General features: G+C 36.6%; 1 protein-coding gene across 1 annotated transcript; it reads right to left on the bottom strand.

Moving 5' to 3' along the window:
* Window positions 1-824: 824 nt before the first annotated feature.
* Window positions 825-20,740, bottom strand: edn3b (endothelin 3b). Its single transcript, XM_088607949.1, has 4 exons — window positions 20,324-20,740; window positions 18,312-18,600; window positions 4,361-4,519; window positions 825-3,080 (listed from the first exon to the last, which is right to left on the bottom strand). The coding sequence occupies exons 1-4, from the start codon at window positions 20,391-20,393 to the stop codon at window positions 3,065-3,067; spliced, it is 534 nt and encodes a 177-aa protein (XP_088464075.1). The 5' UTR covers window positions 20,394-20,740; the 3' UTR covers window positions 825-3,064.
* Between the last annotated feature and the right edge of the window lie 5,080 nt (window positions 20,741-25,820).

Here is a 25,820-nt window from a genome sequence, read left to right on the forward strand (position 1 = left end):
AGTCTCTTACACATAATTTACGGTTGTGTATGTAAGTTGCAGTAAATATCCACTCTATTTTGCTGTTACATTAACATTGTGGAACTACAGCACTGCATTTTTGCCTGTCCATGTCTCAGGGACCCAGTCCAGCACGTTTCATAGAGTAGATGTCTTTAGATCACCACCAGCTACAAATCTGGGTAAAAGTTTAAATGGGTTCAACTAGATAATTAAAGGGTTAAGTGGAGTGAAAACCGTAAGACCCTGCTACCCTTGAGGACTGGTGACCTTTAGGTTTTTATAAAATGTTTCTGTACAGCTAATAAAGGAATGTTAATATACTTACACAAGCACAGAGACAATAGTGCTCTTGTGTCATGCAGTATGCACCTGTGTACTGTTCATTTCTACTGTGAGATACAGTATATGAGCAGGAAAAGTGGAGGATGTTTTTTTATAGCAGCATGAACTTTCAGAGATGAGCCAATACTCTTCTGAGTGTTAGGTATTATTTGAATTAACAGAAGGTGGAAAGCTTTGTAAAACACCTTTCAGAAGAAACTGCTGCAGTTTACAAGTGGTCCATTGCTTCTTTTCATATCCAGTGTCATTTGGGTTTCCTGCTGTACTTCACTGCATTAACAGATTTTTGAGAAGTAGTTTCTGTAGTTTAATTTTCTAGTCTCTAGATGTCATTTGCACATTTTCAACTTTAACCTAGCTTTGTCTTTCTTCTGCGTCTAATATTTCAATGTTTTGGAAATGATAAAGTAACAAGCTCACAGGACTCCGATACATAGCCTTTGGAGGTAATTGGCTTTTGTTTTCGGAGGAAAAAAAAGTTTTACAAACCAGCAGATGTTTTCTGTCTTGTGTAGAGTGCAAATTGTAACGATTCATGTTGAGTTCACAGCCCAGGAAATTGTCTTAATGCTTCTTCACAACTTTACATTACGATCTGTTTCAAATTCCTTTGATGTACGTAGGCATATCCTGTCTCAAACACCTTTTACAGCAAAGGAATAAATCTTCCATTATCCGCTGAAAGTGTAATACACGGGCTGGGCTAAATGTGGTTCCTTTTTGCTATCTATTTTCTGTTCAAAGCATACCTGTAATTATCAGGCTTAAACATCTTACTGGCTAGTATCATGGGTCTCCACACAATGAGTCAATGCAAAGCAGACCAGAAAAATAATTTAATCCGTTTCTTACCTTTCTTTTCTGATAGACATAAATTCTGTAAAATGTGTTTAGAACATAAAAGCAAAATATTTCACACAGACAGTTCAATGTCTTAAATAGTTAGTCTGTATACCATATTTGGCATCCAGAGAGCCACATTTATAAAAAAAACTGCTCACTTCATTCACATGGCACCTCAGAGAGTTACCAGATTCCCTGTGGAACACCGTTTGATAGACCTCTCCTCAGTGATGTGTGAATTAAGGAAGACTGGGATTCTGATCCTGTGGTTGGTCTGTGTTCAACCCTTTTAAGCAATTTCAGAAATCAGCTATGAATCATCAGAATCCAGCTTAGGTGAGTATATTTTATTTTTAATAATGATCATGACACCTGAAGAAGGCTCCACTGCCGAAACGTTGTGTTTTCTTTCTTCTCTTTTCAGCATGGCATAAACCGATTACTTGTTCATTTTACTGTAACTATTTCCCACTCATACTGCATTAAAACTTATGAAGAATATGATTTTGAACAAGCCCTTGAGATGATAAAAACTATGTAAGAATTAACAGTTATATGCTATAACAGTTATGGTACATGCTAAGCATACTTTCTTATATTAGGAATAATACATTTCATATATATATATATATATGTGCCAAATGTAAAATTATTGCAATAAAATTCAAAGTAAATGCACATTTATTATTGGGTATTATTTATATGTAATTTTAAGGGACCTTTATTTTGTACAAAACAATACAATTTTTCATTCTCTAAATTATTACTAGGCTGTTTCTAGAATCAAATATTCAACTAGTTTTAATACTTTCATTTATATACAGTAAATATGTACTTATATGTGACATGAAGAAATTAGGCTTTCAGGCAAATATTTCTATCATACATTCTGAGTTCCTCTTGGTCTTTGTCTTAACAACAGACCTTGACTCGGGTGTGTTTTGCAATTGTGTTTGGAACTCTCTCCCATAGTTAAATCCAATGCACTTTAAATATGATCAAAAATCCAACTCATCAATTATTGTGAATGAATAAGGCTATTTGTGTGGACTATACTTCCAGACAGTATAGACAGTCTGATGACAACCGCATGTTGGTGTTGAAACAAAGGTTTATGGCATTATTTTCACGTAGTAATGAAAAAATTGGAAACAACCTCAACACAGTATGAGCTTGGATATCTTTTGCTTCAATGAGAAGTTAGTCAACTTTGGGTTGATTGCAATCTAAAGTGTTGAGACTTTCCGCAGTAGAAAAATCCACAAAGACAATATGAATAGTACTGTTAAAAACTGGGACAGTATATTGCTCATTTCCTTGCAAGTTCTTTCAAAGATTTATGAATAATCCATTGAGGTTTATAGTTTCATTGTTGCTGAATGTGTCATAATGGCATTTTGTGCCCCTTCATAAGATCTTCTCTTGATACATCCAAAACTCTCATGCTGGTGTGACCACACATGTGCCACTTCTGCTATCTGTGTAGGAGACAACGGAAAAATCCTGTTTTCTCTTTTGTCTGCCGATTAATCCACAGGTCTCTGCATCAACAGAACTGATGTTAAAACAATATTGTGTCTTTCTCAACCAGTCTTTGCTATGCTTGCAATATTTGAATTTCTTTTTTTAAATAAACTTTCCAGAGTTCCTTACCTCTTTCTTATTTCATTATGTCTTTGGTAATCCAGGAGATTTGCAGCATTACAAATCCAATGTCAGGGAGTTCTACAATGATCCCTTTTGTCTTCTTTTCAACCAGTCTGTGCCGTCTAGAGACTGTTTTAATTTTGTAAAGAATACATTATGAAGGAAAATGTGTGAGGTGTCACCCAGGTCTAGTGGAGTCCATGTATGCAGTGGCCTTCACATTGTCTTGTCAGGGAGACCTCTGTCTGGTAGGAAAAAAAAAAGGCTCACATTAGTTTTTTCAAAGGCTGGGGGTGTTTTTAAAAACAAGAAAACATCTTCTGTTTCCTTCGCATTTATGAAATACTCTTTCAACAAATTCTCCTGTAGCGTGATCAAAACCTCTTAGAATGCGCTATAAATCAATTCAAAGATGACTTGTTGAAAGTTCCCATAATCCTGAAAGAGACTGAAAAAGTTTGTAATAACTTTATGAATGTAGGTATTTATTATTAAAACATACAGACTGCTAGTTCAGCTGCAACGTTTTAATCTCCACAGCTCTTTTTCTTTAACACTGACAGGAAGAACAAAAATGCATAAAAACACATGACATCCACATTTCTTCCTTATTGTAAATGATGTATATCTATCATGTTTATTTTGGAAAATTTAACCTGTAAGGAACTGTTCTTATCAGTCATAGCTCTACAACGCTATGAAGAATCTATCAAAGTCATGCTAGGGAAAATTGCCAATACAAAAACTACTGTATTTTCATGGCCAGCTCACTACAGATTATGAGACTGGGTGACCTGATTTATTCCTTAGTAATAAGATGACTAATTTATCATTGAAGCATTAATGCTCTGGTGAACAGATGAGTTGTGACTACAGCAGAGGAGCATGGGAAGATGAAAACTTCAGATAAATTCATAGTTTTCCTCTCTTCAGCTCCCTGGTTAGTATAAAACCCTTATTCCTTCACAACAATATGATCTCCATTAACATTAAAAAGACAGGTTCTTAATTCAAACGTATTTTTCTTTTTTAGCTTAGACATTTTATGTTCTAGGAAACATGGACCAAGTAAAACACCAAAGAAAACTTGGAAAAACAAACGTCTACCAGGCCTTCCAAGTGACTTTAAATTCAGTTCTTTTTGTGGATTACCACTCATTATCTGTTCCATATTGGATGAGAATAATGTAAAAGATAATTGGCAATTTCAAGTTTCAATAAATCAACCGATCTAGCATCAATCTCTGTGCCCAACTCCCATTCATTCAGGCCTCCTGTAGGATTTGATTGGTCATTGGCCCTCAGGTCATGATTACCAGTTTGAGTAAGTTACTTGCTGTATGTCATTGACTGAAATTACCACCGTTTCTCAGTCGTAATTCAACTGAAAATTTAAAATCCTCAAACACACCTCTAAGCACCTACAGAACCTTTACTATTATGATGCCCCGAAACCAACACCTCCTTAAGTGTTTGCTTTCACTCTTGGTTCACATCCTCGCCAGAGACAAGAGGCACGCCTCACCCCCTGCTGCAGAAGACGGCACATTCCGGGTCGCTCTGGTCCATGCAGTAGCAGCGGAGAGAGCCCGCCGGGCCCTGGGCAGTGTCGTGTGCAAGCTCGGCCTCGCGCCTCGCTCGCCGTGAACCTCGGTAGCTGGAGAGTCCGTAGGGAACTGTACGCCTGGGGAGAGCAATGAGAGTGAGTCAAAGGGGGGGAATAGCATTTGGAAAACAACAGTGAAGAGACATAATGTGGACACTAACATCATCATTCCTCACATCACAGAAGTACTTCTACTCGAACGTCTATTTCTTGTTCATGGCCTGTTCTTGTTATCAACATATATCGTTTCTCTTTTGACTGGAGTTTTTATAGTTGTGCATTTGTACCTCCATGTGTGAGTCCAGGCAGCCGGCATTCATCAAAGGCTTTTCTCTTAAGGCAAAAGAAAATCCTTGAAAATTATGCTTCCCCTTTAAAGTTTTCCAAAAGTATTTCTACCCGTTAAGAATATTCTATTCACCAAGTTTTAAAGTGACCCTGTTAATCAACCAAAATATATTTTTCCTTACAAGGACAGATGTCTGTAGTTTTATTTCATAAAACAAAAATGCCAAGGAGAAAAATATATACTCATTTTCACTTTCCTTTCAATGTCATGGCTCTTCGTGGAAATGTGTGATTTGCACACTTCTAATATAATGACACTAAAACAGGTTTTAAAACCACAGGAAGACCAACCGCTGAGGAGAGTGTTTGAAGGATTTAAATCCAGCAGGGGAGCTGAAGAATTAGGAACAGATCTGAGCCCTGCTGAAGCAACACTGAGACATACAGCATAAATAAAATGTGACAGGTTCTCATTTTTTATAATTTATAACAATCTTCAAGGTTTTTTTTTCAACTGGTAAAAACATAACAAAACAATATTTAAAAAAAACAATGTTAATGAAAATGGGTTTTTAGTTATTCAGTTAGAGAAATTAAAAATCAACATAGTCAAATAAGCTGTAAAGGAACACAACAAACATATAGAGTAGATACACACCTTCCAGACCAGACTTTCCAAGATCTTGTAAGAGCTGCTTCAGTGCTAGCTGAAAAGGGCAGTTGTCTTCTACCATGGTTTTTCAGCCCCTGACTAAGTAACTCTTATTGTTTCACAGTTTAGGCCTGAAATAATCTTTTAATAAAATTTAAGTTGTCATGTGATCTTAACTAGCATAGGTAAATTTGGCAAGAAATTGGATATATCAGTAAAACATACAGTAATCAAAATGAAATTCAAGCTTAACAAATGCAAATGGTGTAGAATAAAATTCTGCTCTGCTTTGCCATCATAATACAGATATTATCTCCTTTTAGTATGGATCTTGGATTTTGACTTAGTATTCCAAGATTCAAAGGAAAGTTTCAGATTTTCTTTTGTAATTTAATCAGGAAAATGACTAAAACAGTTTTAAGAGACCTGTCATTTTCTTGAACAGACATGAAATAAGTAAATTCGTTTTTCCGATACGCTTGTCGACAGCAGGTTTGATCAACAGGGGCTCTACAGTGAAAATCACAGCTGTCACTAAAGCGAATTGTGTGCAGGAAAATCCAAGCTGTACATTTTTAATGCGTTCTCTGAATCAGGTTACAGATGGTGTCCTGTTCATGGGTCTCTGGCCCCTAAATCCCACATATAGTCCCAGTTTATCACTCAAATGTTTAATAGGGCTAATTGGCTTATTCCTATGCAAGGAGGACAAGAATTAACCTCCTGGAATTCTGTCACTGCAGGATGAAACAGCAAGCAGGGCAATGAGTGAGTCTTCAGGACTGTCAGAGTAGTGTTGAGCAGTCAGGCCACCAGCAATCACTACAAATGGAGTTCTGTAGTGCCTCCCACTCTGACTTTAATTACACTTGAACTTCCCCATCAATCTGTCTGTTATACACAACAATTAGTATAATGCACTGCATATCTGCACCACACTGGCTGACATTCCTATACAAAGCCTTGCCAAAGAATACTTGGCTCTTCTGCCGACGAGTTCACCTAGCTGACTTAATCCAGTCTTCAAGACACGGATGGTATGAAGGCATTGTTCTCTTAATAAGTGAGGCATGTAGAGTCATTTCGGTTTTTCTTTCTTGGTTTTCAAGCACCCTCTTGTTATGCCTAATTAAGTAAGAGACGATTTAATGCTTACAATTTGCCACAACCAAAGCCTCTCACATAAAAAGTCAATCAATAATCAAACTCTTTATACTTTTTATAAAAACATACATGCCCAGTGATAAGTACAGTATTTCCTGATGCTCAGTGTATAATGCAGTTATCCAAACGATTCTGACATCAGCACATTTTAGACCCTGAATGAGTGCAGAGAAGATCTGAGATTTGAAAATATTATGTTGCTCATTATACACCGTTCTGTCATGATTGCCCAGTTGTTTATAAATCTTAGGGAAGTGGGTGGAGATCAGGCTGGGTTACAAAGAAGCGGTCTGCTTTCCATCACATATTTACACATCAAATATCAGATCTGGCATGGGGCCAAATCATATTTAGTTTGTTTCATATCCAGTATGAATTTACCCAAAATTATTTTATAATCTGTTCACAGAGAGTACAGTCTTTCACAGCATGAGGGTGAAACTGTGGAACTCTGTTTTCAAAGAGCTTCACTCACTGCATTGCACAGCCTGACTTTTGATTGTTGACAGCAATATTAAATAAGCCGCCAGATCCCTCTCAGCTACTGCCAGTACCTGGCTGCAGTATTTATTCACCTGCAATGACATGTTGCAGTTCATTGCTGAGCAGTTGAAACACCAGCTATAAATCAACCACACAAAACTAAACTCATTCCTCAGAACACACAATCAGTACCAAGAATAAAAATGGAGCCTGGTAAGCTTCACAGTTTGATAGTAAAACAAAATACATTGAAGTATGGCTCACTTTGATGTCTGTTCAGCACAGATGCTCACACAGCTTTCATCACTTAACAGGAAGGTGTTCAGCTGTTTTAAAATATGAATGTTTACATTTCTATTGTGCAATTTAAATCACCTTCTGCAACCTAAAAATAGGGAGCTCTCTTTAAACATACCATCTGCTCCTCCCTTGTACTCACTCTGACCTCAATGGTTAGGTTTAATTATTTTAAATTGTCCGTGTCAATGTTTTCCCATTATAAAACAGTGTGGAGCAAGATACACAGATCTCCAAGGCTTGAAACGAGGAATTTCCATTACTGAAACCCGCTCTGCGATTGTGGGTTACCTTACATATTGTTTTGTAATCAGTCTCAACTACATTATTCTGAGTCAGTTTTTCTTGTACATTGAAGGACTTTAGAAAAGCAGCAACTATTTGTGCTATAAATTATGCAAAGCACATGAAGATGATGGTATGACAAGACAAGGGCATGAAAGCTGCACATCACCATGTCTTCTAGTAGCAGATATACAAAATGACAGAAATAGTGACCGCATGTGTGCATTAAAAAAGTGCCTGAGCGTGAGCAAAGATTTGGAGTTTTGCATGCATACAAGGCACGCAGGTTTGCTGGTTTCAGTGACCCTGCATTTTCACGGATCAGTGGTTCGGAGGCCCGGAGGGAATGTGCATGATAATAGGAAAGCTGCTCAGGTATTCAGGGTGGTCCACCCACCTTCACTCATTTCTAGCAGTGCCACCGATTAACAGGAACCACCAAAGATCAACCAGGACCCAGACAATCCCAGCTTGTGCACACTCTGCTGATGTAATAGGGCACTATGGAAGATCCCTGAACTCATGCTCAGAAACTTTATACAGGGGCAACTGCAAACATCTAGGTAAGGGAATGACTTCATTTTGGTGCTTGTAGTAGCATACCAGTTTGGAGGCCAGCCATGCCAAGATTAGGAGTTGGTTTGTTGTCAATGGCAATCTTGCAGCACTACGTCATTTTGGCCACATTTTGAGACTAGTTCAAAGAGCAAAAGCCTCAGTCTGATATCAATTCCGAGCACACCCGGCTGGGTCACTGGACTAAACTCAATTGAGTACCTGAGAAAAAAAACTTCCCTGAGTATCGTTGGTCTGGAAGTTGTTTTACAGACTGAATGGGATCAGGTTACTTGGGAGAATCTAAGGAGAAACAAATGCTGAAGTGATACCACAGGCAAATATAACTGAACAAAATTAACTTAAATTTATCATGAATCCGGGCTCATGTTTTTAAGTTTCATTATATACATATATCACATGTCTCAACAGCACAACAAGACTCAAAGAGTGCTTCAAAACCCAGAGGTTCTGAGATTACCCTCAGTGCACAGTAATAACACTTACAGGGTCAGAGGTACTGAATGTGGACTTGAGCTTTGCCCTGTTTCACAAGCTTCAGGTTAAATACAATTCTTAACAGAGCACAGGAGAGCTCAGAAGCTTCCAATAGTGTGTTCTGTTATCCATTACAGAATAGGAGAGCCAGAAAACTTTTTTCCAACACCCAGTCCTTTCACATACTGCCTACAGACTTGTAAAACAGTTGAGTGTATTCTTGAGTCCTACCTTGTTTCCTCATAAGCAATATTTTCTATTTAAAATAATTTAAATGTGAACCAAAAGTTTTCCTTGCAAAAGGCCAGATAAGATGCCAAGAAAAACAATTCAATTTCAGTTTTAAAAGTAGTATCTGGAAGGCTTTTATATCTTTGAATGCAATTAAAATTAACCTCTTAACAAGCCGCTGCATGGTTTATATTTCTGAACAACACAGTTTGGTTTTAAAAAATTTAAAATGAAAACCTCAGTGAAATACATAAGAAAAGGCTTTCAGTACAAGGATACACAATACTGTATTAAGTACATTTATTAAAATAACATAGCTGTTCAGCTTTCTTCAGATTATTCCCACGTAATGGAGGGAAAACAAATTATAGCAGAGGAAATCGCGTTTTTAACAGGGCTATTAATGGATGCAATACATTTCTTGGACTTGTATTGGAGGCAAAGGCACTGACAACTTTGAAGCCTAGGCTGACTGTTGTAACACACAATCAGAAAGATGACAAACAATGAAGGTCGAATGGCTTGGTGTCATCATCAGAGTATCCGGAATAATAAATAAATAGGGTAACTAGATATTTTATAAAGCTACATTATAGTGGTATTGGCATATTAGTGGCTGGATTTCAGTCCAACACTTTAATCCTTATTTTCTCTAAAGAGAACTGATATGCCATTAAGCATGTTTAAGTTAAAAAGTTTTCACTTTGGGTATACTTGTGCGTTCATTTTCTCAGAATGCCGTAAATATCTTATACAGTACATAAAGACAATGCCAATTAATTAACAGTCATTAATCTGGATCTGGAACCTTCTGAAATAATTTTATAATTAGTAATGCTATTTTCACCTTTAAGACTCAAACATTATTAGCGCATTTCAGTCTTTCCAAAGTTTAATGGAAAAGAAGGGCTGATTTACTAAATGGCAGGTCTGGACTTGCTGCTTGTAGAAGGCAAGTACCACTCATTACTCTTTACTGTCCTATTTACTGTTCCATTACCCTGTGAAAAAAACTGGATTTACCTGGGGGCTAAATACCACCGTCACCCAATCTGCATTGAGCTATGCAAAACACAGCATAAAGCTCTAAAATATCATATTCAATGGCTATTCACTAAAGTCTGACAAGTTCTTACACTACTTAAATCTACTATAATCACACAAAAATGTCTGACTATTACATACAGCAGCATGGGTCTGAAGTAACCATTTCAGGAGACAACCAACAGTACAGTACTGCATATTGTGAAACACAGCTGTCACTAATGTCTTACTGAGGGACCTGTAAGGAAATTTTAAGAAATTCCTCATTGTAAGAAAAGGTACCAATGAGAGGAAGTCATATCCATGCGCTATATATTCATCATCACCTTAACATTATACACTACATCAGTGACCAGCAGTGTAGCTTGGCAGAGTGTCAAAAATGTTTCAAGCTTTTGAAGACCTCTGTGTTTCAGGAAATGGGAAATTAACCAGGCATAATACAACTGCTGTACTCTTTTTAATATTTTGTGAAGGTTCTTGAATCGCTTTTCTTGTTTTAACACTCACACAGATTTTGAAGAATGTGATTTAAAGTCTGTATTCGCAGCCAAGAAAAATCAAGTGGGCAGTTTTGTTACATAATATTACACAGACAATAAATAACATTTATTTGAAATAATTACTTAAAGCTTTGCACGGTATGTAAAAGGATAATACAATTATTATTTGACTGTACATTTCAAATGATTGAAATTATATCAGAATTATACTTTGAAGCTGTGAAAATAGCAGATTTCTCCTAAGTAATGGTTCCTTCTGTTTCTAAGCAGTGGTCTAGCCTCTGCAGCTACTGTAGTCTAAAGGAGATCTAAAGGTGACAAGTGTGTTACATGCAGATTTTTTGAAAGTTATAAAGAAACATGTTTCATTTTAACTTGAAGCACATCTAGCAGTTGGCTCATTGCTGGACAAACACAGCATCACTGCACACAGGACGGAGACATTATTGTTATGAATCCATGGTTGTTCAAGAGGTCTTAAATACTGAACAGTTTTGAGGACTTTCACATTTTGGGGGTTTCATGTTTATTTTTTTGATTTGAAATAATAATGAATAATATGAATAGAATACAAGTGTCTGTCAAATTAATAATATAAATTAGGTGTGACTGCTTAGATTTCTTCAGAATTCATATACAAGGTTTATTTTAGGAAACAGTTTTTCAGCATGCAGTACAAGTACTGTATGTCAAGTTGGTACCTTAACCCTGAAAAAAACTGCTGGGTCTTTACAAAGCTTTTGAAACCAAATGTGCTTTACAAGATTAATGTACATTTTACTTCAGAGCAGAAGTATTTAATTACGTTGTTTTTTAGCAACACCCTGAGGAAAGCCCTGTGCTAGAGAGACTTGGAGCAAAAACATAACATTCATAAAAGTTGTAGTCTGGAAAGCGCTGGAAAAAACTCACTTTTATTATGAAAATAAAAGGTGGAAAAAAAGGCAAGCAAACCTAAACTTTCTTCCTCTCTTACAAGTCTCAGAGGGGGTTAGGATGAAATAATAATCACACTAATGAGATAATGGAGAAGCAGATTTTTCCCTTAATCATCTTTGTGAAAGAAAAGCAAACAGTTTTGATGCCCTTTAACAGTGAAGTAACCCTGTCTCAGTGAGGTTGTCCATGTAATGCAGACTCAACATGAAGTCAATCCAAGCACTGAAAGTTTCAGATTTGTACATCCAGAATTTAGGAGTGAATACCCAAGGCATTGGGAATGTAATGAATACTGTAGTATTTTGTGTTTTCTTTTCTGTTTCTTTTTTCTTTTGACTCAAGAAAAACCTGGGGCTGCCAACAGTGAACACAGGTGGTAGATACAGTCCTGACATTAAAGGTTAATAGCAAGCCAAGATGTGCACAAACAGGATGTTCTGAACCTGTAAGGGGCACACAGAACATGACGAGGGAGTGTGAAGGTGCAGTGGTAAAAGACATTTACCCTTCAACACAGAAAATTAGAAACCGTCACTCAACATAGTTCTGTGTGACAAACATCTGTCATCATCTGATAATCTAATGCATACAATTGCCGAGACAATAGGAGAGAAACCAGTCATGTCATGGCAAGAATTTATTTTGCTGTTAAGAACAGAATGCATCTAACATAAAAGGAGCTGAAAATTGTTTTCTGGAAAATGATGATTACATGAATTTAAGGTATGAAGAGAGTGCCGCTGCAAAGGAAGAAGCTGGAGTAAATTCACACTGATTGTATATGACTGCATCTGTCTACCAAAGATGTCATAATACACGTACCATTATAATGATGATTTCAAGTTTGGAAGCCCATGTGTGATCTGTACAGTATATCACAATTTTGAGTACAGCAATTTATCTATATCAAAACAAAAATTACTTTTTTTAATCTCTTCTTTTTTATACAAAATATTTGGATTCATTCTAACTGCCATCTCAATTTGTAATGTAAGACTGTTGAACTGTGTTTTGCACATGGTGAGAATTATGTGAGGGAATAGAATAGTCCCCATTCTTTGAAAACTAGACAGTATGGAATGTGCAAGAAAGATCTTGTGATCTTCATTGACAAAACCGGCAGACCATGCAATGCAACCTCTTGACCTGACATGGCAATATTTATTTTTCCTTTTTGTTAATGGAGCATCAGAAATATAGCTGCTCCTCACAGAAACATTTACATATAAAAATGTGGCCTGATTTCTGTAAAGCTGCCTCTCTGAGAAAAATTTAGTTTTTGCCATTTTTTTTCCTATCAGACAGACTAGATTTGTAAGGCAATAAAAGTAAAACTTTTGAGTTTTACTCTCCTTGTAAAGGAGTTAATTAAACCCTGAACTTGTCCTTATTGTGATGTATCCAATTAAATTGCTACTATTGTGCAAATGCTCTTTGCACAGACAGAGGTTTTGACCAGACTAATCCTCAATAATTAATTTGTTGATGAACCAGCCAGTTATAGAGTAAGGTGTCAAGTGAGACGATAACAGTTTTCTGTGTCATGTTATTCTGTATTACTTTCAAACAAAACTGCTAAAATTGATGAGCTTGAGAAGCAGCACATGGCTAACACTGAAAATATTCACACTCAGAAACAAATACTAAATAATGTATATTTCTTGTTAATTTGTGTCTGTCTGGCCATGTTGTGCAGTGTTTTACAAAGCTCAGACACAGCTCAAAATGAAATGCATCAGCACCATGGACAGAACCACAGAAGTAACTGCAAGGCACCAAACAAATTTCTAGTCAAAGCAATTACAGATGATTAACTCTCCCACAATATTTCATTTTTCAAAATTCTGGTATAACCTAGGGTTTTTTAACCACTTTAGTCTCAAGAAAATTCCCCTCATTCATCCAATATTTGAAAAGTGTAAATTAAAGATAAATGTTATATGCTGCCCCTACTTTTTAGCCAAAACACTTACTTATTCAACATTTCTCTTGGCATTGTTTCATGGCATTTTTATACTTGGCAGGTAGTGGTCAGATACATTATAATGTTTATAAAGACACGACATTTCTACACCTGTGTTGACACAGTCATGAACAGTAGCAAAGTAATAAGTGGAACAATCCTGTAACATCTGAAATACATTTTTAAGATTTCGATTTACTGCAAGCAAGTCTGAAAATTCACCTCCAATTTACAGATAGTTTAGATTTTCACCATAATAAATCACTTCAGTCTTGCCTGCACAATGTCTTACACATTTGAACATGGAAACTAAAATCACATGTGATCTTGGTACCAGCAACTTCAAACGTTTCTTGAAAAGAAATAAAACCTTTCATGGAGCAGATGCTCACGTGTTATGCATTTAATTCAGCACTACAGAATAATCCCAGGTTACCAGCAGTTAATGCTATCATGTGTTTTTCATTTTAGGCCTGCTTGGCATTTCCTAAAATAAGTGTTTATTTTAATATTATAATTCATGAAATATAATTATTTAAAAAATTAGATTTGATTTGTTTAGGTTATGATAAAAACTATAACAAAATTGTTTAAATGGTTTTCAAATTGCACTTCAACTGTTATTTTTCCAACCAAAATGTAATATTTTCTTTCACAGTAGATCGTTTTAACTTTCATGTGTCATATCTTTTTTACTGTTATGGATAGCAAAGGATAGAGGGATAAGACTTTATTGATCCTGAAGGGAAATTGATGTTACAGCAGTCCATCCCAAGACAAGCAAAAAAAAAAAAACAGACGAAAAATTAGAATATGTACAGTAATACAAAATAAAATAAATAAAAATAAATACATACTGTAGGTGTGGGCAAAATAGGATCATAGTCATTGTATTGTAAAAACAATAAAATGTGCAAAATGTGCATAGGTATATACAGATTGAGTGTCCAAAAAGTACAATGGAGCAACATGCTGTCCATAGACGAGCAAATGAAGGGCTAACAGTACTAGCCTAGGGCAGCGTTATACAGCCGCCAGGAGGAAAGACCTGCGGAAACTTGAACACCGTAAATGGCGTGTTTCACAGACGGAAAATGAAAAACTTAAATCCAACCCTACTACATTCAGACATGATGCCTGTAATGTTGGATTAACTATTGAATTAGGCTTCCTGGATCTCATTAGCACATTGTTGTCTTAAGTCTTCTATTTTAGAGGAATACTGAAAAAAATGTTGTAGTCCAATCATTAAAAAAATGATTTTGGGACATTTTTCTCTTCACCCGTGCATTGAGAAAATACGTGAATAAAGGAAGACCACATCATACATAATTTTAGTAATTCTGAATAATCACCTCTGCAATTAATACATCACAAAACAGGCACGTCAAAGTTGTAAATGACTGGGGAAGCATCCCCCTCATCAAAACCACAGAACTCTGAATATACCAGTTCGTATTATAAGTTACCACAGCAGTCTGGCAACATCATATGATTATAAGCCACCATACTCTATACAATGTTGGTTCATACTGTGTCTTATGACAGCAAACCACTGCACTCAGATCAAGTTGTGGGTTGGCACACTGGGCCAAATGTATCCTAATCTAATCCCAATGGAGCTGGGTCATTTGTAGGACTGAGAGATCACATTTTTCCTTTGTCCATCAGACAGAGAGGAAAAATGGTGTCTAAGGAATCCCGATATGTGCATTCAAATGCATTAAACCCATGTGACTTGCAGCCTTACAGTGTCATTAATGGGAAGGGGTGCAGTCATCACTGACTCGCCTGTAAAGCACCGGAGAGCCCGCGGCAGGCCAAGGATGAATGATTCCAAGGAAATCCTATCAGAACAGCACGTCTGCAAGACCGGATTCTGAACATGAAGTGCAGGAGTTGTCACCTTGAGCAAAGCCTTACAGCACTGGCGATATCAATTGAGGAGGTAATAAAAATTCACTGCCAATTCCAATTTATTTCAATCCCAATTCTAGTTAAAAAGTGCAATATAACTTGACTACCAGATTGATGGTAGGCTCTGCACACTCTGGATGACAAGGCATGATAACTCAATTACTGTATATCCCTCATGCTAATCCATCCTTAAGATGCTTGTTATATGCTCTGTGATTCTTGGAGAAGTAAAAACAGATGACTGGAGGAGCCAGGCACAGAGCAGCAGCCTCAGATATTAATATCTGATACTTGGCCCTTCTAATGCAATAGTTGGTAAATTATGGCCATCCACAGCAATTGATTCACTCGCTTGCAGTTCACAGTCTCATCTTGTGTTTTTCAGCAGATGTGGGGCTTCAAATCTTAGACCTTTCTAAGTAAAATACCTGTGATCTCAGGCAACGTAAATTAAAGACAGAAATGTGAAGTAGGCCTCTGGGTACATAAGAGAAAATTCCGCAGCAGGGGTATGTACTAGAATCTGAGAATAAAAAAAAGAGAGCTCCTGATACATGTCCATCTTTTGGAGAGCAGCACGTACAGCTAAACATAATCCACCTCTCAAAGGATTTTGATCTTCTGTGATCAAAAGTGAAAGAATCGGCTTGGGTTTAACAGTGGGTCAAGCTGATGCTCTTTTTGCCAAAACCTATTTGGAAAGTTGGAGTTACTTGTGCCAAGTGCAAAAAAACATGCTATATTACTTCATTATACTCCATAACGTATATTACAAATATAAAGATGAAGTATAGAGCATACATACTGTACCCTGTGTAGTAATACTTAATGTATGTACTATCTATAAGCAGTAGACACTAGTAAAGATGTTAAAAACAGTTCTAAAAAGGTTTGCTAACTCCTAACCCTAGACTTAGAGATAGGGATAAGATTAGGAGTATGGTTTATGCTAACTTTAGAAATTAGTTACTAACACCCAATCGGTGTCAGAAGAAGTTATCATAATTTTTGTTGCTCTATAATTAAGTGTATTTATAAATGTACTTTGCAAGACCCCAAAGTGTAACATGGTACACAGGAATGCACTTGGTCTGCTTTCACTTAAATGTTAACATATTCCATATTGCAATTTCATTCTTAATATATTCTAAGAAACATTTCTTCTTGTTCAGTGCTTTTTGTTTAGTCTTTCTTGTCAGCCATAGTGATTAGAACTATTTAAAGCCAAGGGTTTTGTTTTGTACCAACACACTGTGTGATTTATTCAGCTCACTATTCACCACAGTTCCACACTGTGGAATTCAGAGATTTCAGTTTCAGCCCAGGTGCATCACCTTCTCAGCTAGGATCCTTCAGAGGACTATAATTCAGAGTGGGGCTATGCCTGAGACAGACATTGCTGTGGGTTTTCTTGTGCTGTCATTTCGTGTTTCGTCTCACTAGCTTATCCATTTAAAAGCACAAGATTACATATTTCACTAATCCCACTGGATAAAGGACAAGAAACTTCATCGCAAAAAGCCTGCTAATGGACAATACTTTGTAAAGAAAAACAAAAGGATAAATACATCACTAAGGACATGCTTCAAATATCTGTACAACTGTCCTTTGCAGTAAATCAAAGGCTTCCCTCATGACCTGAAAGGTCACCCCCGCAGGAATTCTCTGAATCCTGTTTTGCAATCGAAGCTTGGAGCCAAAATGTTATTAAAAGTTAGCACTGCCTAAGAAAAACAAAATATTCACACCTGTGTGTCCATCTGCGAGGCGTGTTAAATGGTAGAAAAAAAATTCTGCTTACTCCACATGGACTATTTTTTTATGTCTGTGAAGCTAATCAAAAGAAACGCCTTCTACGACTCTTTGAACTGGGATTGTGAAACCCAGAAAATTGCACTGCTGAAAGGGACCGCTAGGATATGCGATAAATTGTCACCTCTTTTTATTAGGTGATAAATGTGTATGTCTGTTCAGTGTTTTTGACCCCGCAGTTACACTTACACAATGCCACCACCTAAATGTGTTACAAATTTAACATGCGGACTCCATGCTCTGCTGTTCTCCACTTACAAGGAAGTGGAACAACACAATCTGCCCAGAGGGCACTGTCTTGCATCTCAAGCAGACAGACCTTTGTTTTAGCCAAGTCCATTTACAGAACGAATGAAAAAATATGAAAAGTTACTCCTAAAGAAATTTAATTATCATTTAAAGAACCACTGATTAATTAGTCTTGCACACATGCAGGCTCAGACACATCCGAGAACTGGCATGAAAATCGAATGAAGGCACACACCTAATGAACAAAAAAATCGGTAGGACAAAGAAAATCACGATAAACCGGCCAAACCGGCAGCAATTGAGGAAGAAACTACATAATTGGATAAACTACCATACCATACATACCACAAAGAACTAGTATGTAGCTTTTATTGAATGCACAGCTTTGAAACGGAACAATGTTTTAATCTTTTTAAAGACCTCCCCAGAGGCGCTTGAAACAAAATATGATTTTGCTTCATTAGTTTTCACCTAGGACTTCTTTGGGAGGTATCGACATCATCATTTATACTCTTCATTGACTGTTAACTGCTGCTTGTTCAGACTAGCTAAGGGATAGTTAGACGACAGCACATGAAATTGCTGCATTTCAACAGCACGAAAATCAGATAAATTATTCACATTTATTTAAAATAAACTAATCCTGCTTTGTATCTAATCCGTGTCACTATTATTTTGTTGTTTGGTTTACTGTCCCGCACCACGTACGAGAGTATTTCGCCACCGTAATAGTCACAATCAGACGAGATGTAACTACAAACCATAAGGAGAGAATACACTCTAAAACAATAAAACAGCAGAGAATAGAATTTATTTAAGAAAAAGGCAATACATGTTTTTCCAAGTAACCAAGGAGTGGATAACGTTAAAATGAAGGTTTAGTTTTTATGGGGTTTTTTTTATCTCCAACATGTTTCCGCTTTCAGTTAACTTTGGTGCACTACTAACACGGTTAAACTCGGGAAGCAACTGAACATGCTTTCAACTCACTCTGGGGTGTTGATCCAGATGATGTCCAGGTGACAGTAATAGACGCATTCCTTGTCTTTGTAAGTGTAACATGTGCAGCGCTTGGACCTTCTCCGTGGTTTTGACTTCTCACAGATCGCGCCCTCGGCTTCCCCGCTACCTTGGCCAGGTGCGCTCCTGACCGAGACCGTTGAGCTCCAGCTAGGTCCCACGGTGGAACCTGTAGCCCCTACATCCAGGCGTGCCGCCTCAGGGTCAGTCCGTAGTGACAAATTCACTTCGCTGGGTTCGGTTTTGAGAGGCGCAGAACCTTCAATTGCACCAGTAAAAAAAGATTAGTCAAATACATTTTAAACAAATTAGTCTGTCAAATATGTACTGTAGGTATCTCATTTTATACCGTTTTCCATTTAAAGTGTGGCTAATATATTCAACAAAATATATGCACTCAGCGCAGCGCTCATAATTAAGAACGAAATCATAATCTAGGATTGTATTTTTTCAGCTTTATGAAATGATGATACTGGATTCTCATTCGGCTAAACGGAAAACCCACGTTTCTTTTCCCAATATTTAGTTTACAGGGGGCATTCTTAGATGTCTGATTAACTGGTTATCCATATGTAAAACATGCTGTAATTGACAACAATAAAACGCTTTTAAGCGTTAAGGGTGGACTTTTTGGCTTAATTCACATTCTGTGTTTTATTCTACTATAGCCTTGGCGGCGCATTTTTATCGCCTCTTCAGCTTGAATGCAAGGGGCCCTTTCTGGTAAATATCCTTATATCTGTTTATTGACTGGTCGTTCTGCAAAGTTTCAAATAAAACGTTTTTGTCTATCTTCACGTGTAGCAGCAACTAAACGTAAAAACCCACACCGAGAGCTCAATGGAACGACACCAAGCCTGTGATTAAAATTGACTGGCAAATTAATCATTCAAATGAGCAATTTAAAAATGACCACGTGGGGAAACAAATTCTTATAAAAACTTATTGACATGATTTACATGGCTTAATGCAATACGTCGTTAATCGTAATGATCTTGTCCGACACCTTTACGTGATAAATCGTTTTCAATCTGCCATCTCCCTTTCTGTTTTAAAATGTTAAATAATTTGTGTTGGTGACAGTAGCCCTCTTAGTTGTTATGTATCAGACGCAATAGGCATAACTAGGAATAAAGCCATATTACACTGACGCGGCCAAACTAAGATCTAAATTAAATGTTTGCAGTATGAATATCCAGTACCTGGTCTAAGTGCAAATAGGTCAAACCGGTGAAGTCCGGTCTTCGATTTACAGCTGTCTTCTTAAATAATATCAACATTTAATAAGTTAAGAAAACCCCTGTTAAAAATATTAGAGATAACTACCCTCCATAGCCCAGTTCGTGCAAAGGTGTACGCGCAACCTGTTATCTGCCGTCAACCGATGACACACTAAACTACGAGGCTCGAAGTGTGGACGAAATAAACTACCTACCTACAATACATAATTAATAAGTCATATGTCACTTTAGCTACTAACATTTTCCCTTTGACGGTGCGGCATATGGGTGAAGCGAAAGAGCGCAAACTTTATTAAGCTTGAAATAAACCACACACAGCGGTTGCACAGCTTCGTGTGTAGCCAATATAAAATATAGAGCGTCCCATGTGATTATTAATGATCATAGCAATTACAATGAAGCACTGCAACTATAATTCGTTTTGAACAAATAGCAGAAAACCCCTGAACACCACTACCGTTGTAGCTTAACCGCAGTTCAAAAGACCCATTTAATAAGGTGTACGCAAGTGTGTAGGTACACTCGTAAGAGTTATTTCAAGTTAATAATTGAACAAGTTTTGGAATAAATTACTTAGACTTAACAAGGTTAGGGATGGGGAGTTCACGTCTTTGTGTTTTAGTTACATATTTTAAGTGTCAATTCTGAACATTGTTTTATACAGTATGTGTCATAGAAGCACGTAACATAACACCCTTCTGTCCTTCCTTGAATTCTAGTAAGAACATGCAACCAACTCACCTTGTGCAAGAGCAGCTGTTACACAAATTAGCAACCATACCCCCAGATCCATGAATGACGCATTAGCCATAACCCAATAATTCCAAATGAGAAAATGGTTATGAAATGAAACTATTATAATACCAGATGGTTATATCCAATGCAAGAAGTACACAACAATTCGTGCTTGTTTTGTTTTAAAAAAAGGGGGAAAAAATCCAAACGCAGGAGAGGTCTCGATATTAGTTGGTATCAGTCGAATGTTAAGTTCCGAGAAAGACGCACATTTTTGTTCATTTGTTTAGATCCAGTCCGGGAGGTCAAGTATCCAGCATAACTGCGAATTGAATTTCTTTTCCCCTAGTCGCCTTGCAATGCATTGGAAGTAACTGGGAGCCAACATTCCGCTCTCTGTGTTAAGAAAGATAAGAACGTGACGCTTTATATACGGCTAAGTTGATAAATAAGCTAAGCACCACCCGCTGGACAGCTGCAGTACCGCATGCATACGCACGTGTCCTTTTCGCTACGATAAGGTCATAAGATGACAGTTCTATTTAATTTTGTTATGGTGTTTTCATGCTTGTAATTAAGACTCAGTTAAGGGCGAGAGAGTGGATCAATGATTTTTATTCGAGGAGTTCTGAGCAACGAGAAAACAACAAAAAAAAAGTATTCTGTTCAAGCGCATCGCTGTGAGCCGTAGCAAGGAAGGGGAGTCTGCACTCAAAGTAGAGTGAGGTTTCAGAAACGTTATAACACAGTCGTTCAGAAAGGTTACCGATAGTTTGACGGTTTTTAGAGCAGGATCTTTTCTGTCTGATACATTGAATAATTCGTTATTAATAATTAATAATAATAATGTATGTTAAGTTTCAATCCTCACGGAAGGCAGTTCAGGAGCGAGAAGACGATTTGGTGCAAGTAAAATATCGAGGTGTTGAAAATGGAATGCCTTTGATGTTCAATATGGAAGCATGCGGGTTTTTTGTTGTTGAAGAAGTGTCGATAATAAGTACGACAAGCCGTTGCGAAAAAGAAAAATGTGAGATTCACCTTCGTTTTATATTTAAATAATTTTTCCATCATTACAACTATCGATACACCTTATAAAGATTAACAAAACTTGTCTGTAAGTATTCTTCATTGACTAAAGACTTTTATTTTTGTAGCCTAGAAAACAACATCATTTAAAAAAGATATTTGTAACTATGTAGTACTTAAACCTTGCTAGGGACCTAAGTATATTGCAGGCTTTGTTTGGGAGAAATATTGCTGTCTTTCTACCTAACAGGAAGACCATGAGCATGAGTAATAGATAGGATGCCTGCATTATGAGTGGACATATGCATGTATTTTGCAGCAAGGTTTGTTAGGATACTTCAAGAATGGCATATGTAGAAAAGTCTGGCCTTTACTGTCAGGTACTACACCTCCTGGTGGGAAACAGAACTTGCTGTGTTGATAACCTTCAAGACTCATATGGCCATTTCATTGGAAAAATTGATGAAGCTTTTGTCTTCCAACATGACATAACACCTTGTGAAATACGTGTAAGAAACATACTTCAAATGAAATTAAGATTCATTTGCAGCCCTTTCATTGTTGGAAAGAAGATCCACCTGAAATCAAAGATGCTGTACAGTACATGTCAGGTAGCAATTTCAAGAGAGTCAGAGATATTCATTTTTGCTCTGAAGCTAGTGCTGAGATTCTCATTATATACAGTAGTATTTTTTATTCATGTTTTTTGTGAAATCTTGAGGTCTAAGCTAGAGCTATTGGGATGTAGCTAGTGAAATGTAAAGCTGATAACGGTTTAGTTTAAGTGCTGCAAATTCACATGTACTTTATAACCTGTAACAGATTAACAGAGCATTAATACAGACTTAATATCCTGCAAGGAAATAATCTCTACAAGTGATTAATTGCATGGTTATTAACAAAAGTCAGTTCTTTCTCAGATTTGAATGCGCTTATTTCTGGTTACTTGTGAGCCAATAACTTTATTAAGTCAAAATGAAATATGTACCCCATAAACTAAAATGTTAGCATAAAATCCACAATAAAGCCCAGTTTATCAGGCAGGAGATTACTCTGGACTCCACAGAGGTAAGCAGATTTAAAGTTTGCCTTTCCCTTTAGACAAGACTGTGATGTGCTCATTTGTGTTACTAGTTGGAGTGGAGCAAAATTATTTGCTAGGAGGACACAACAAATATCCAAGCTGGGGATCAGAACCCACAATACCCCAGTCAGGAATTACAATCTGATATGAGTCAATTATTATAATTGCATTTTTTCAACAGACCTGTCTGTGTCTCGCTTGAAAGGACATATCTTACATATATACAAATGAGTATTGAGACCTCATTCTTATACACCTTTAAAAACAGTATTTTAGACAGATGTTGCTTTGTCCTAACTAAATAACACCTCCTAAAAGTAAACAGATACAATAAAATGTTTGCAAAATCCTTGAATCTCAGACTTGTCTGTATACAAATTAAGATATACAGTGCATGTATTTCAAATTTCTTTACATGTGCCCATGTTTCCATTTCTGTACAAATGCAACGAAACATAAAAGACACAAAATAGTATTGGAATCACTAGCAGTTGATTAAAAAGCGTTTTTAAAAGGAAAGGAACTATATTTGTAATATTAAGAAGGAATGTTATATATGCAAAATAAAATATGCATAAAATTATATGCATATTTTATGTGTATTTGTGCATATTATATATGTAAAGTTTTCTCATTTATATGCTTATTTTACTGATTTTAATGTTTGATTTTTGCATTCATGTTATATATTCTGTTCATATTTCACTTAGAATGATAAATTATATATACTGTCCAAATTCATTACATAAGTGCACAATCCACTTCCACTGGGACTAACATAACATCAGGTTAAAGCCAACACACAGCAGGTATGCCTCAGGTGTAATACAGCAGCCTCATTGTTAATTTTCCTAAACTTAGAATACACCGGTAGGTGCTAATGTACATCACAGTACATGGGTTGGCTTCCTGCTTTAACAAGCCTCAGATGAAGTGGTAGACACGGTGTTAAGTTAATTTGATACTGTCTTCAACATCAGGTCTTGTTTACTTTGCAGTGACAAAGATTAAATGGAATTGGGAGCTCCTAATTGGCCAGAAAACATTAAACTGGATAATCTATTAGCGCAAGCCAAAATTTGAAGTCTCCATCTCTGGGGATTAGCTCTGTGTTGACAGAGACAGCCGTGAAAGAAATGTGTTCCCAGGATTTTGTCAAACCTCTGGAGTTTGGGTAGATCACCTCTGTTTTTGTTTCTTGTTTAAATTAAGTGCTACATTTGATTTTGTTTCTCCAACTTGTTTGTTTGCCCTAAAGCCAAACAAAACATGTCTGTCACTCTCTGAAACTCGATACCGTTGTTGCATTTTAATGAATACATAAACAAATATCCAGCAAAATTACTTCTCAGGTCCCTAATCCCTCCTGTACACCAAGTGCTCCCCTTCCATACCATTTTACGGTCTCTGACAGGAAAATCAATTTAAAATGCAAGTGTTGGTACGTTTTCATTTGAGTCCCTCCAGCTGCTTAATGCATCATTTAGACTGGGAAATTTTGAACGTTCTGCATTTCTGTTGAGAAATAGAAATATACTGGACTTTGTTATTAATCACATGTAAAAAAAGACAACTGAACTGAACTAAATTAAACTTGAGAATGGTTTGCCACAGAAAGCAAAGCCCCTTTCATTTTTTGTTCAGAAGTAAAATATTTTCTTATCCCCACATCAGAAACATTAAATCAAATCACTCAAAATAACTTCATGCAGAACAGTACAGTCTTGAGTGTGTAGTTATGTGACTGGAATCTGTGGCAAGCTCCACCAGATGCAAAAGAAAAAAAGTAGTTTCTTTTTCCATTCAGTCAATTTAATAAATCCTCTCTATTTGTTTCTAGGAAATTATCATAATCTCAAATCAGAAGAAAAAAAGATGTTTTGATGGTTTTGTAAGGAATAGATGGGGGAAGAATTATGCTGCTTATTCTGCCTCTAGTGGGTGAACAGAGAAATGCTTGTTAATTTGTTTTCAAAAGGCCTTTTTATTTGAGAGAAAGTTTAATCTAGGATATTCTGCTAATCAGTCTGTCTGACTCTCCGTGGAGGATTTTGTGTTCTTCCAGATGTTTTTTTTCTGTTCCAAAGTCAGAATTCCAGTGTGAAAGTCTGCTGTCTAAGTGAACATTTCCTGAAAAATTTTAAATTTCCTGTGGAAGGCTTTCCTGCCTTGCCTACCTTAAACTTGGTATGTTCCAGTGGCATTGAAACTGCCAGGTGAGAGGAGGGCACTTGTAGGAAAATGCATGAACAAGTATAAAATGGATCAAAAGACCAGGAGTCCCCTAACATGGCAGAGATATGAAGGGCATTTAAATTTGCATAAAGAAGAATAACCCATTTTACCAATCAGAAAATGCTTTTTACAGCTTGTTACAGTTTTAAGAAACAGAAGCTGTGTGGACCACTGTGTTCATTTACTTTGGTTTCTTACTGATCAGTGAAGGAATAAACCCAGAGAGTCTTAGATCACTAGAAAGTGTCCCATGTTTGTCTAATCATGCAGACTTCTAATATCCAGTCCCAGAGAGCACGGTACTGTATCTGTCAGACAACATATAGAGTACACAGCATAGGATCCCTGGTAGTGTAAATAACTCAGAAAACATACACATTATACAGTAATTTAACATTATTTATAATTCTGTTGAAGATTTTAGATCAAAGATTAGTTATGAGAAAACATTATGTACGAAGGCATTTTAAAAATCAATGAAAATAAAAAATGTTCAGTAAATTCTGTTAGTTTTGGGATGCCCGGAAAGCTTTTGTGGTAAACAAAATCTCAATAATGTATCATCACTGAGGTGTCACCAGATAATTAAAAACAGCATTTTGCAGCTCATTAGGGCCAAAGTTTCAGTGTTTCAGCTGTAGTAAAGTCTACATCTTGTTAACTCCATATTCATTTGTGATTGAATCTCCCAAACCTTTTCAGGTTTTATAAACTAGTTCATAAATGCACACATTCAGTCTTCCAGGGTGAATATGCAGCAGGATTTATAGGTTAAATCATTTACTAGAAATCTTCTGACTGCAGAATACAAGGGGACCTGCAGTTACCTTTTGCCCATTTGCATCAATAGTAGAAAAATGACAGATGCATGTTATAGAATGCAAGTAAGAACTTGCCATTTTTGTGTAATTTATAGTACATTTCAGATCGAAATGTATCCAAGCATTGGGGGAATTTTCATTTATATATAAACTAAATGGCATATACAGTACATGCAGTGTATAATTACATGTAATTGCATAGGTAAACAACGATGATCATGTACTTATGAAATGTATTTTCTGTATTCTACCTTGTATCTACCTTAAAATTCAGCTGGAACTGTGTCATAAACAGTGAACCAAGCTGCATGGTACCAGTGTATAAAAGAAATTT

Source organism: Lepisosteus platostomus, chromosome 15 (genome assembly GCF_059453375.1).
Source record: "Lepisosteus platostomus isolate fLepPlt1 chromosome 15, fLepPlt1.hap1, whole genome shotgun sequence".
In the NCBI taxonomy this organism is placed as follows: Eukaryota; Metazoa; Chordata; class Actinopteri; order Semionotiformes; family Lepisosteidae; genus Lepisosteus; species Lepisosteus platostomus.

What these genes read in the sequence shown, in the direction of transcription:
- edn3b (XM_088607949.1), bottom strand. Translation starts at nt 20,393, where the DNA reads ATGGCTAATGCGTCATTCATGGATCTGGGGGTATGGTTGCTAATTTGT. An exon ending in AACAGCTGCTCTTGCACAAG is followed by an intron (nt 18,601 to 20,323) that starts GTGAGTTGGTTG and finishes GTGCAATTGAAG; the next exon opens with GTTCTGCGCCTCTCAAAACC. An exon ending in ATCTGGATCAACACCCCAGA is followed by an intron (nt 4,520 to 18,311) that starts GTGAGTTGAAAG and finishes TGCTCTCCCCAG; the next exon opens with GCGTACAGTTCCCTACGGAC.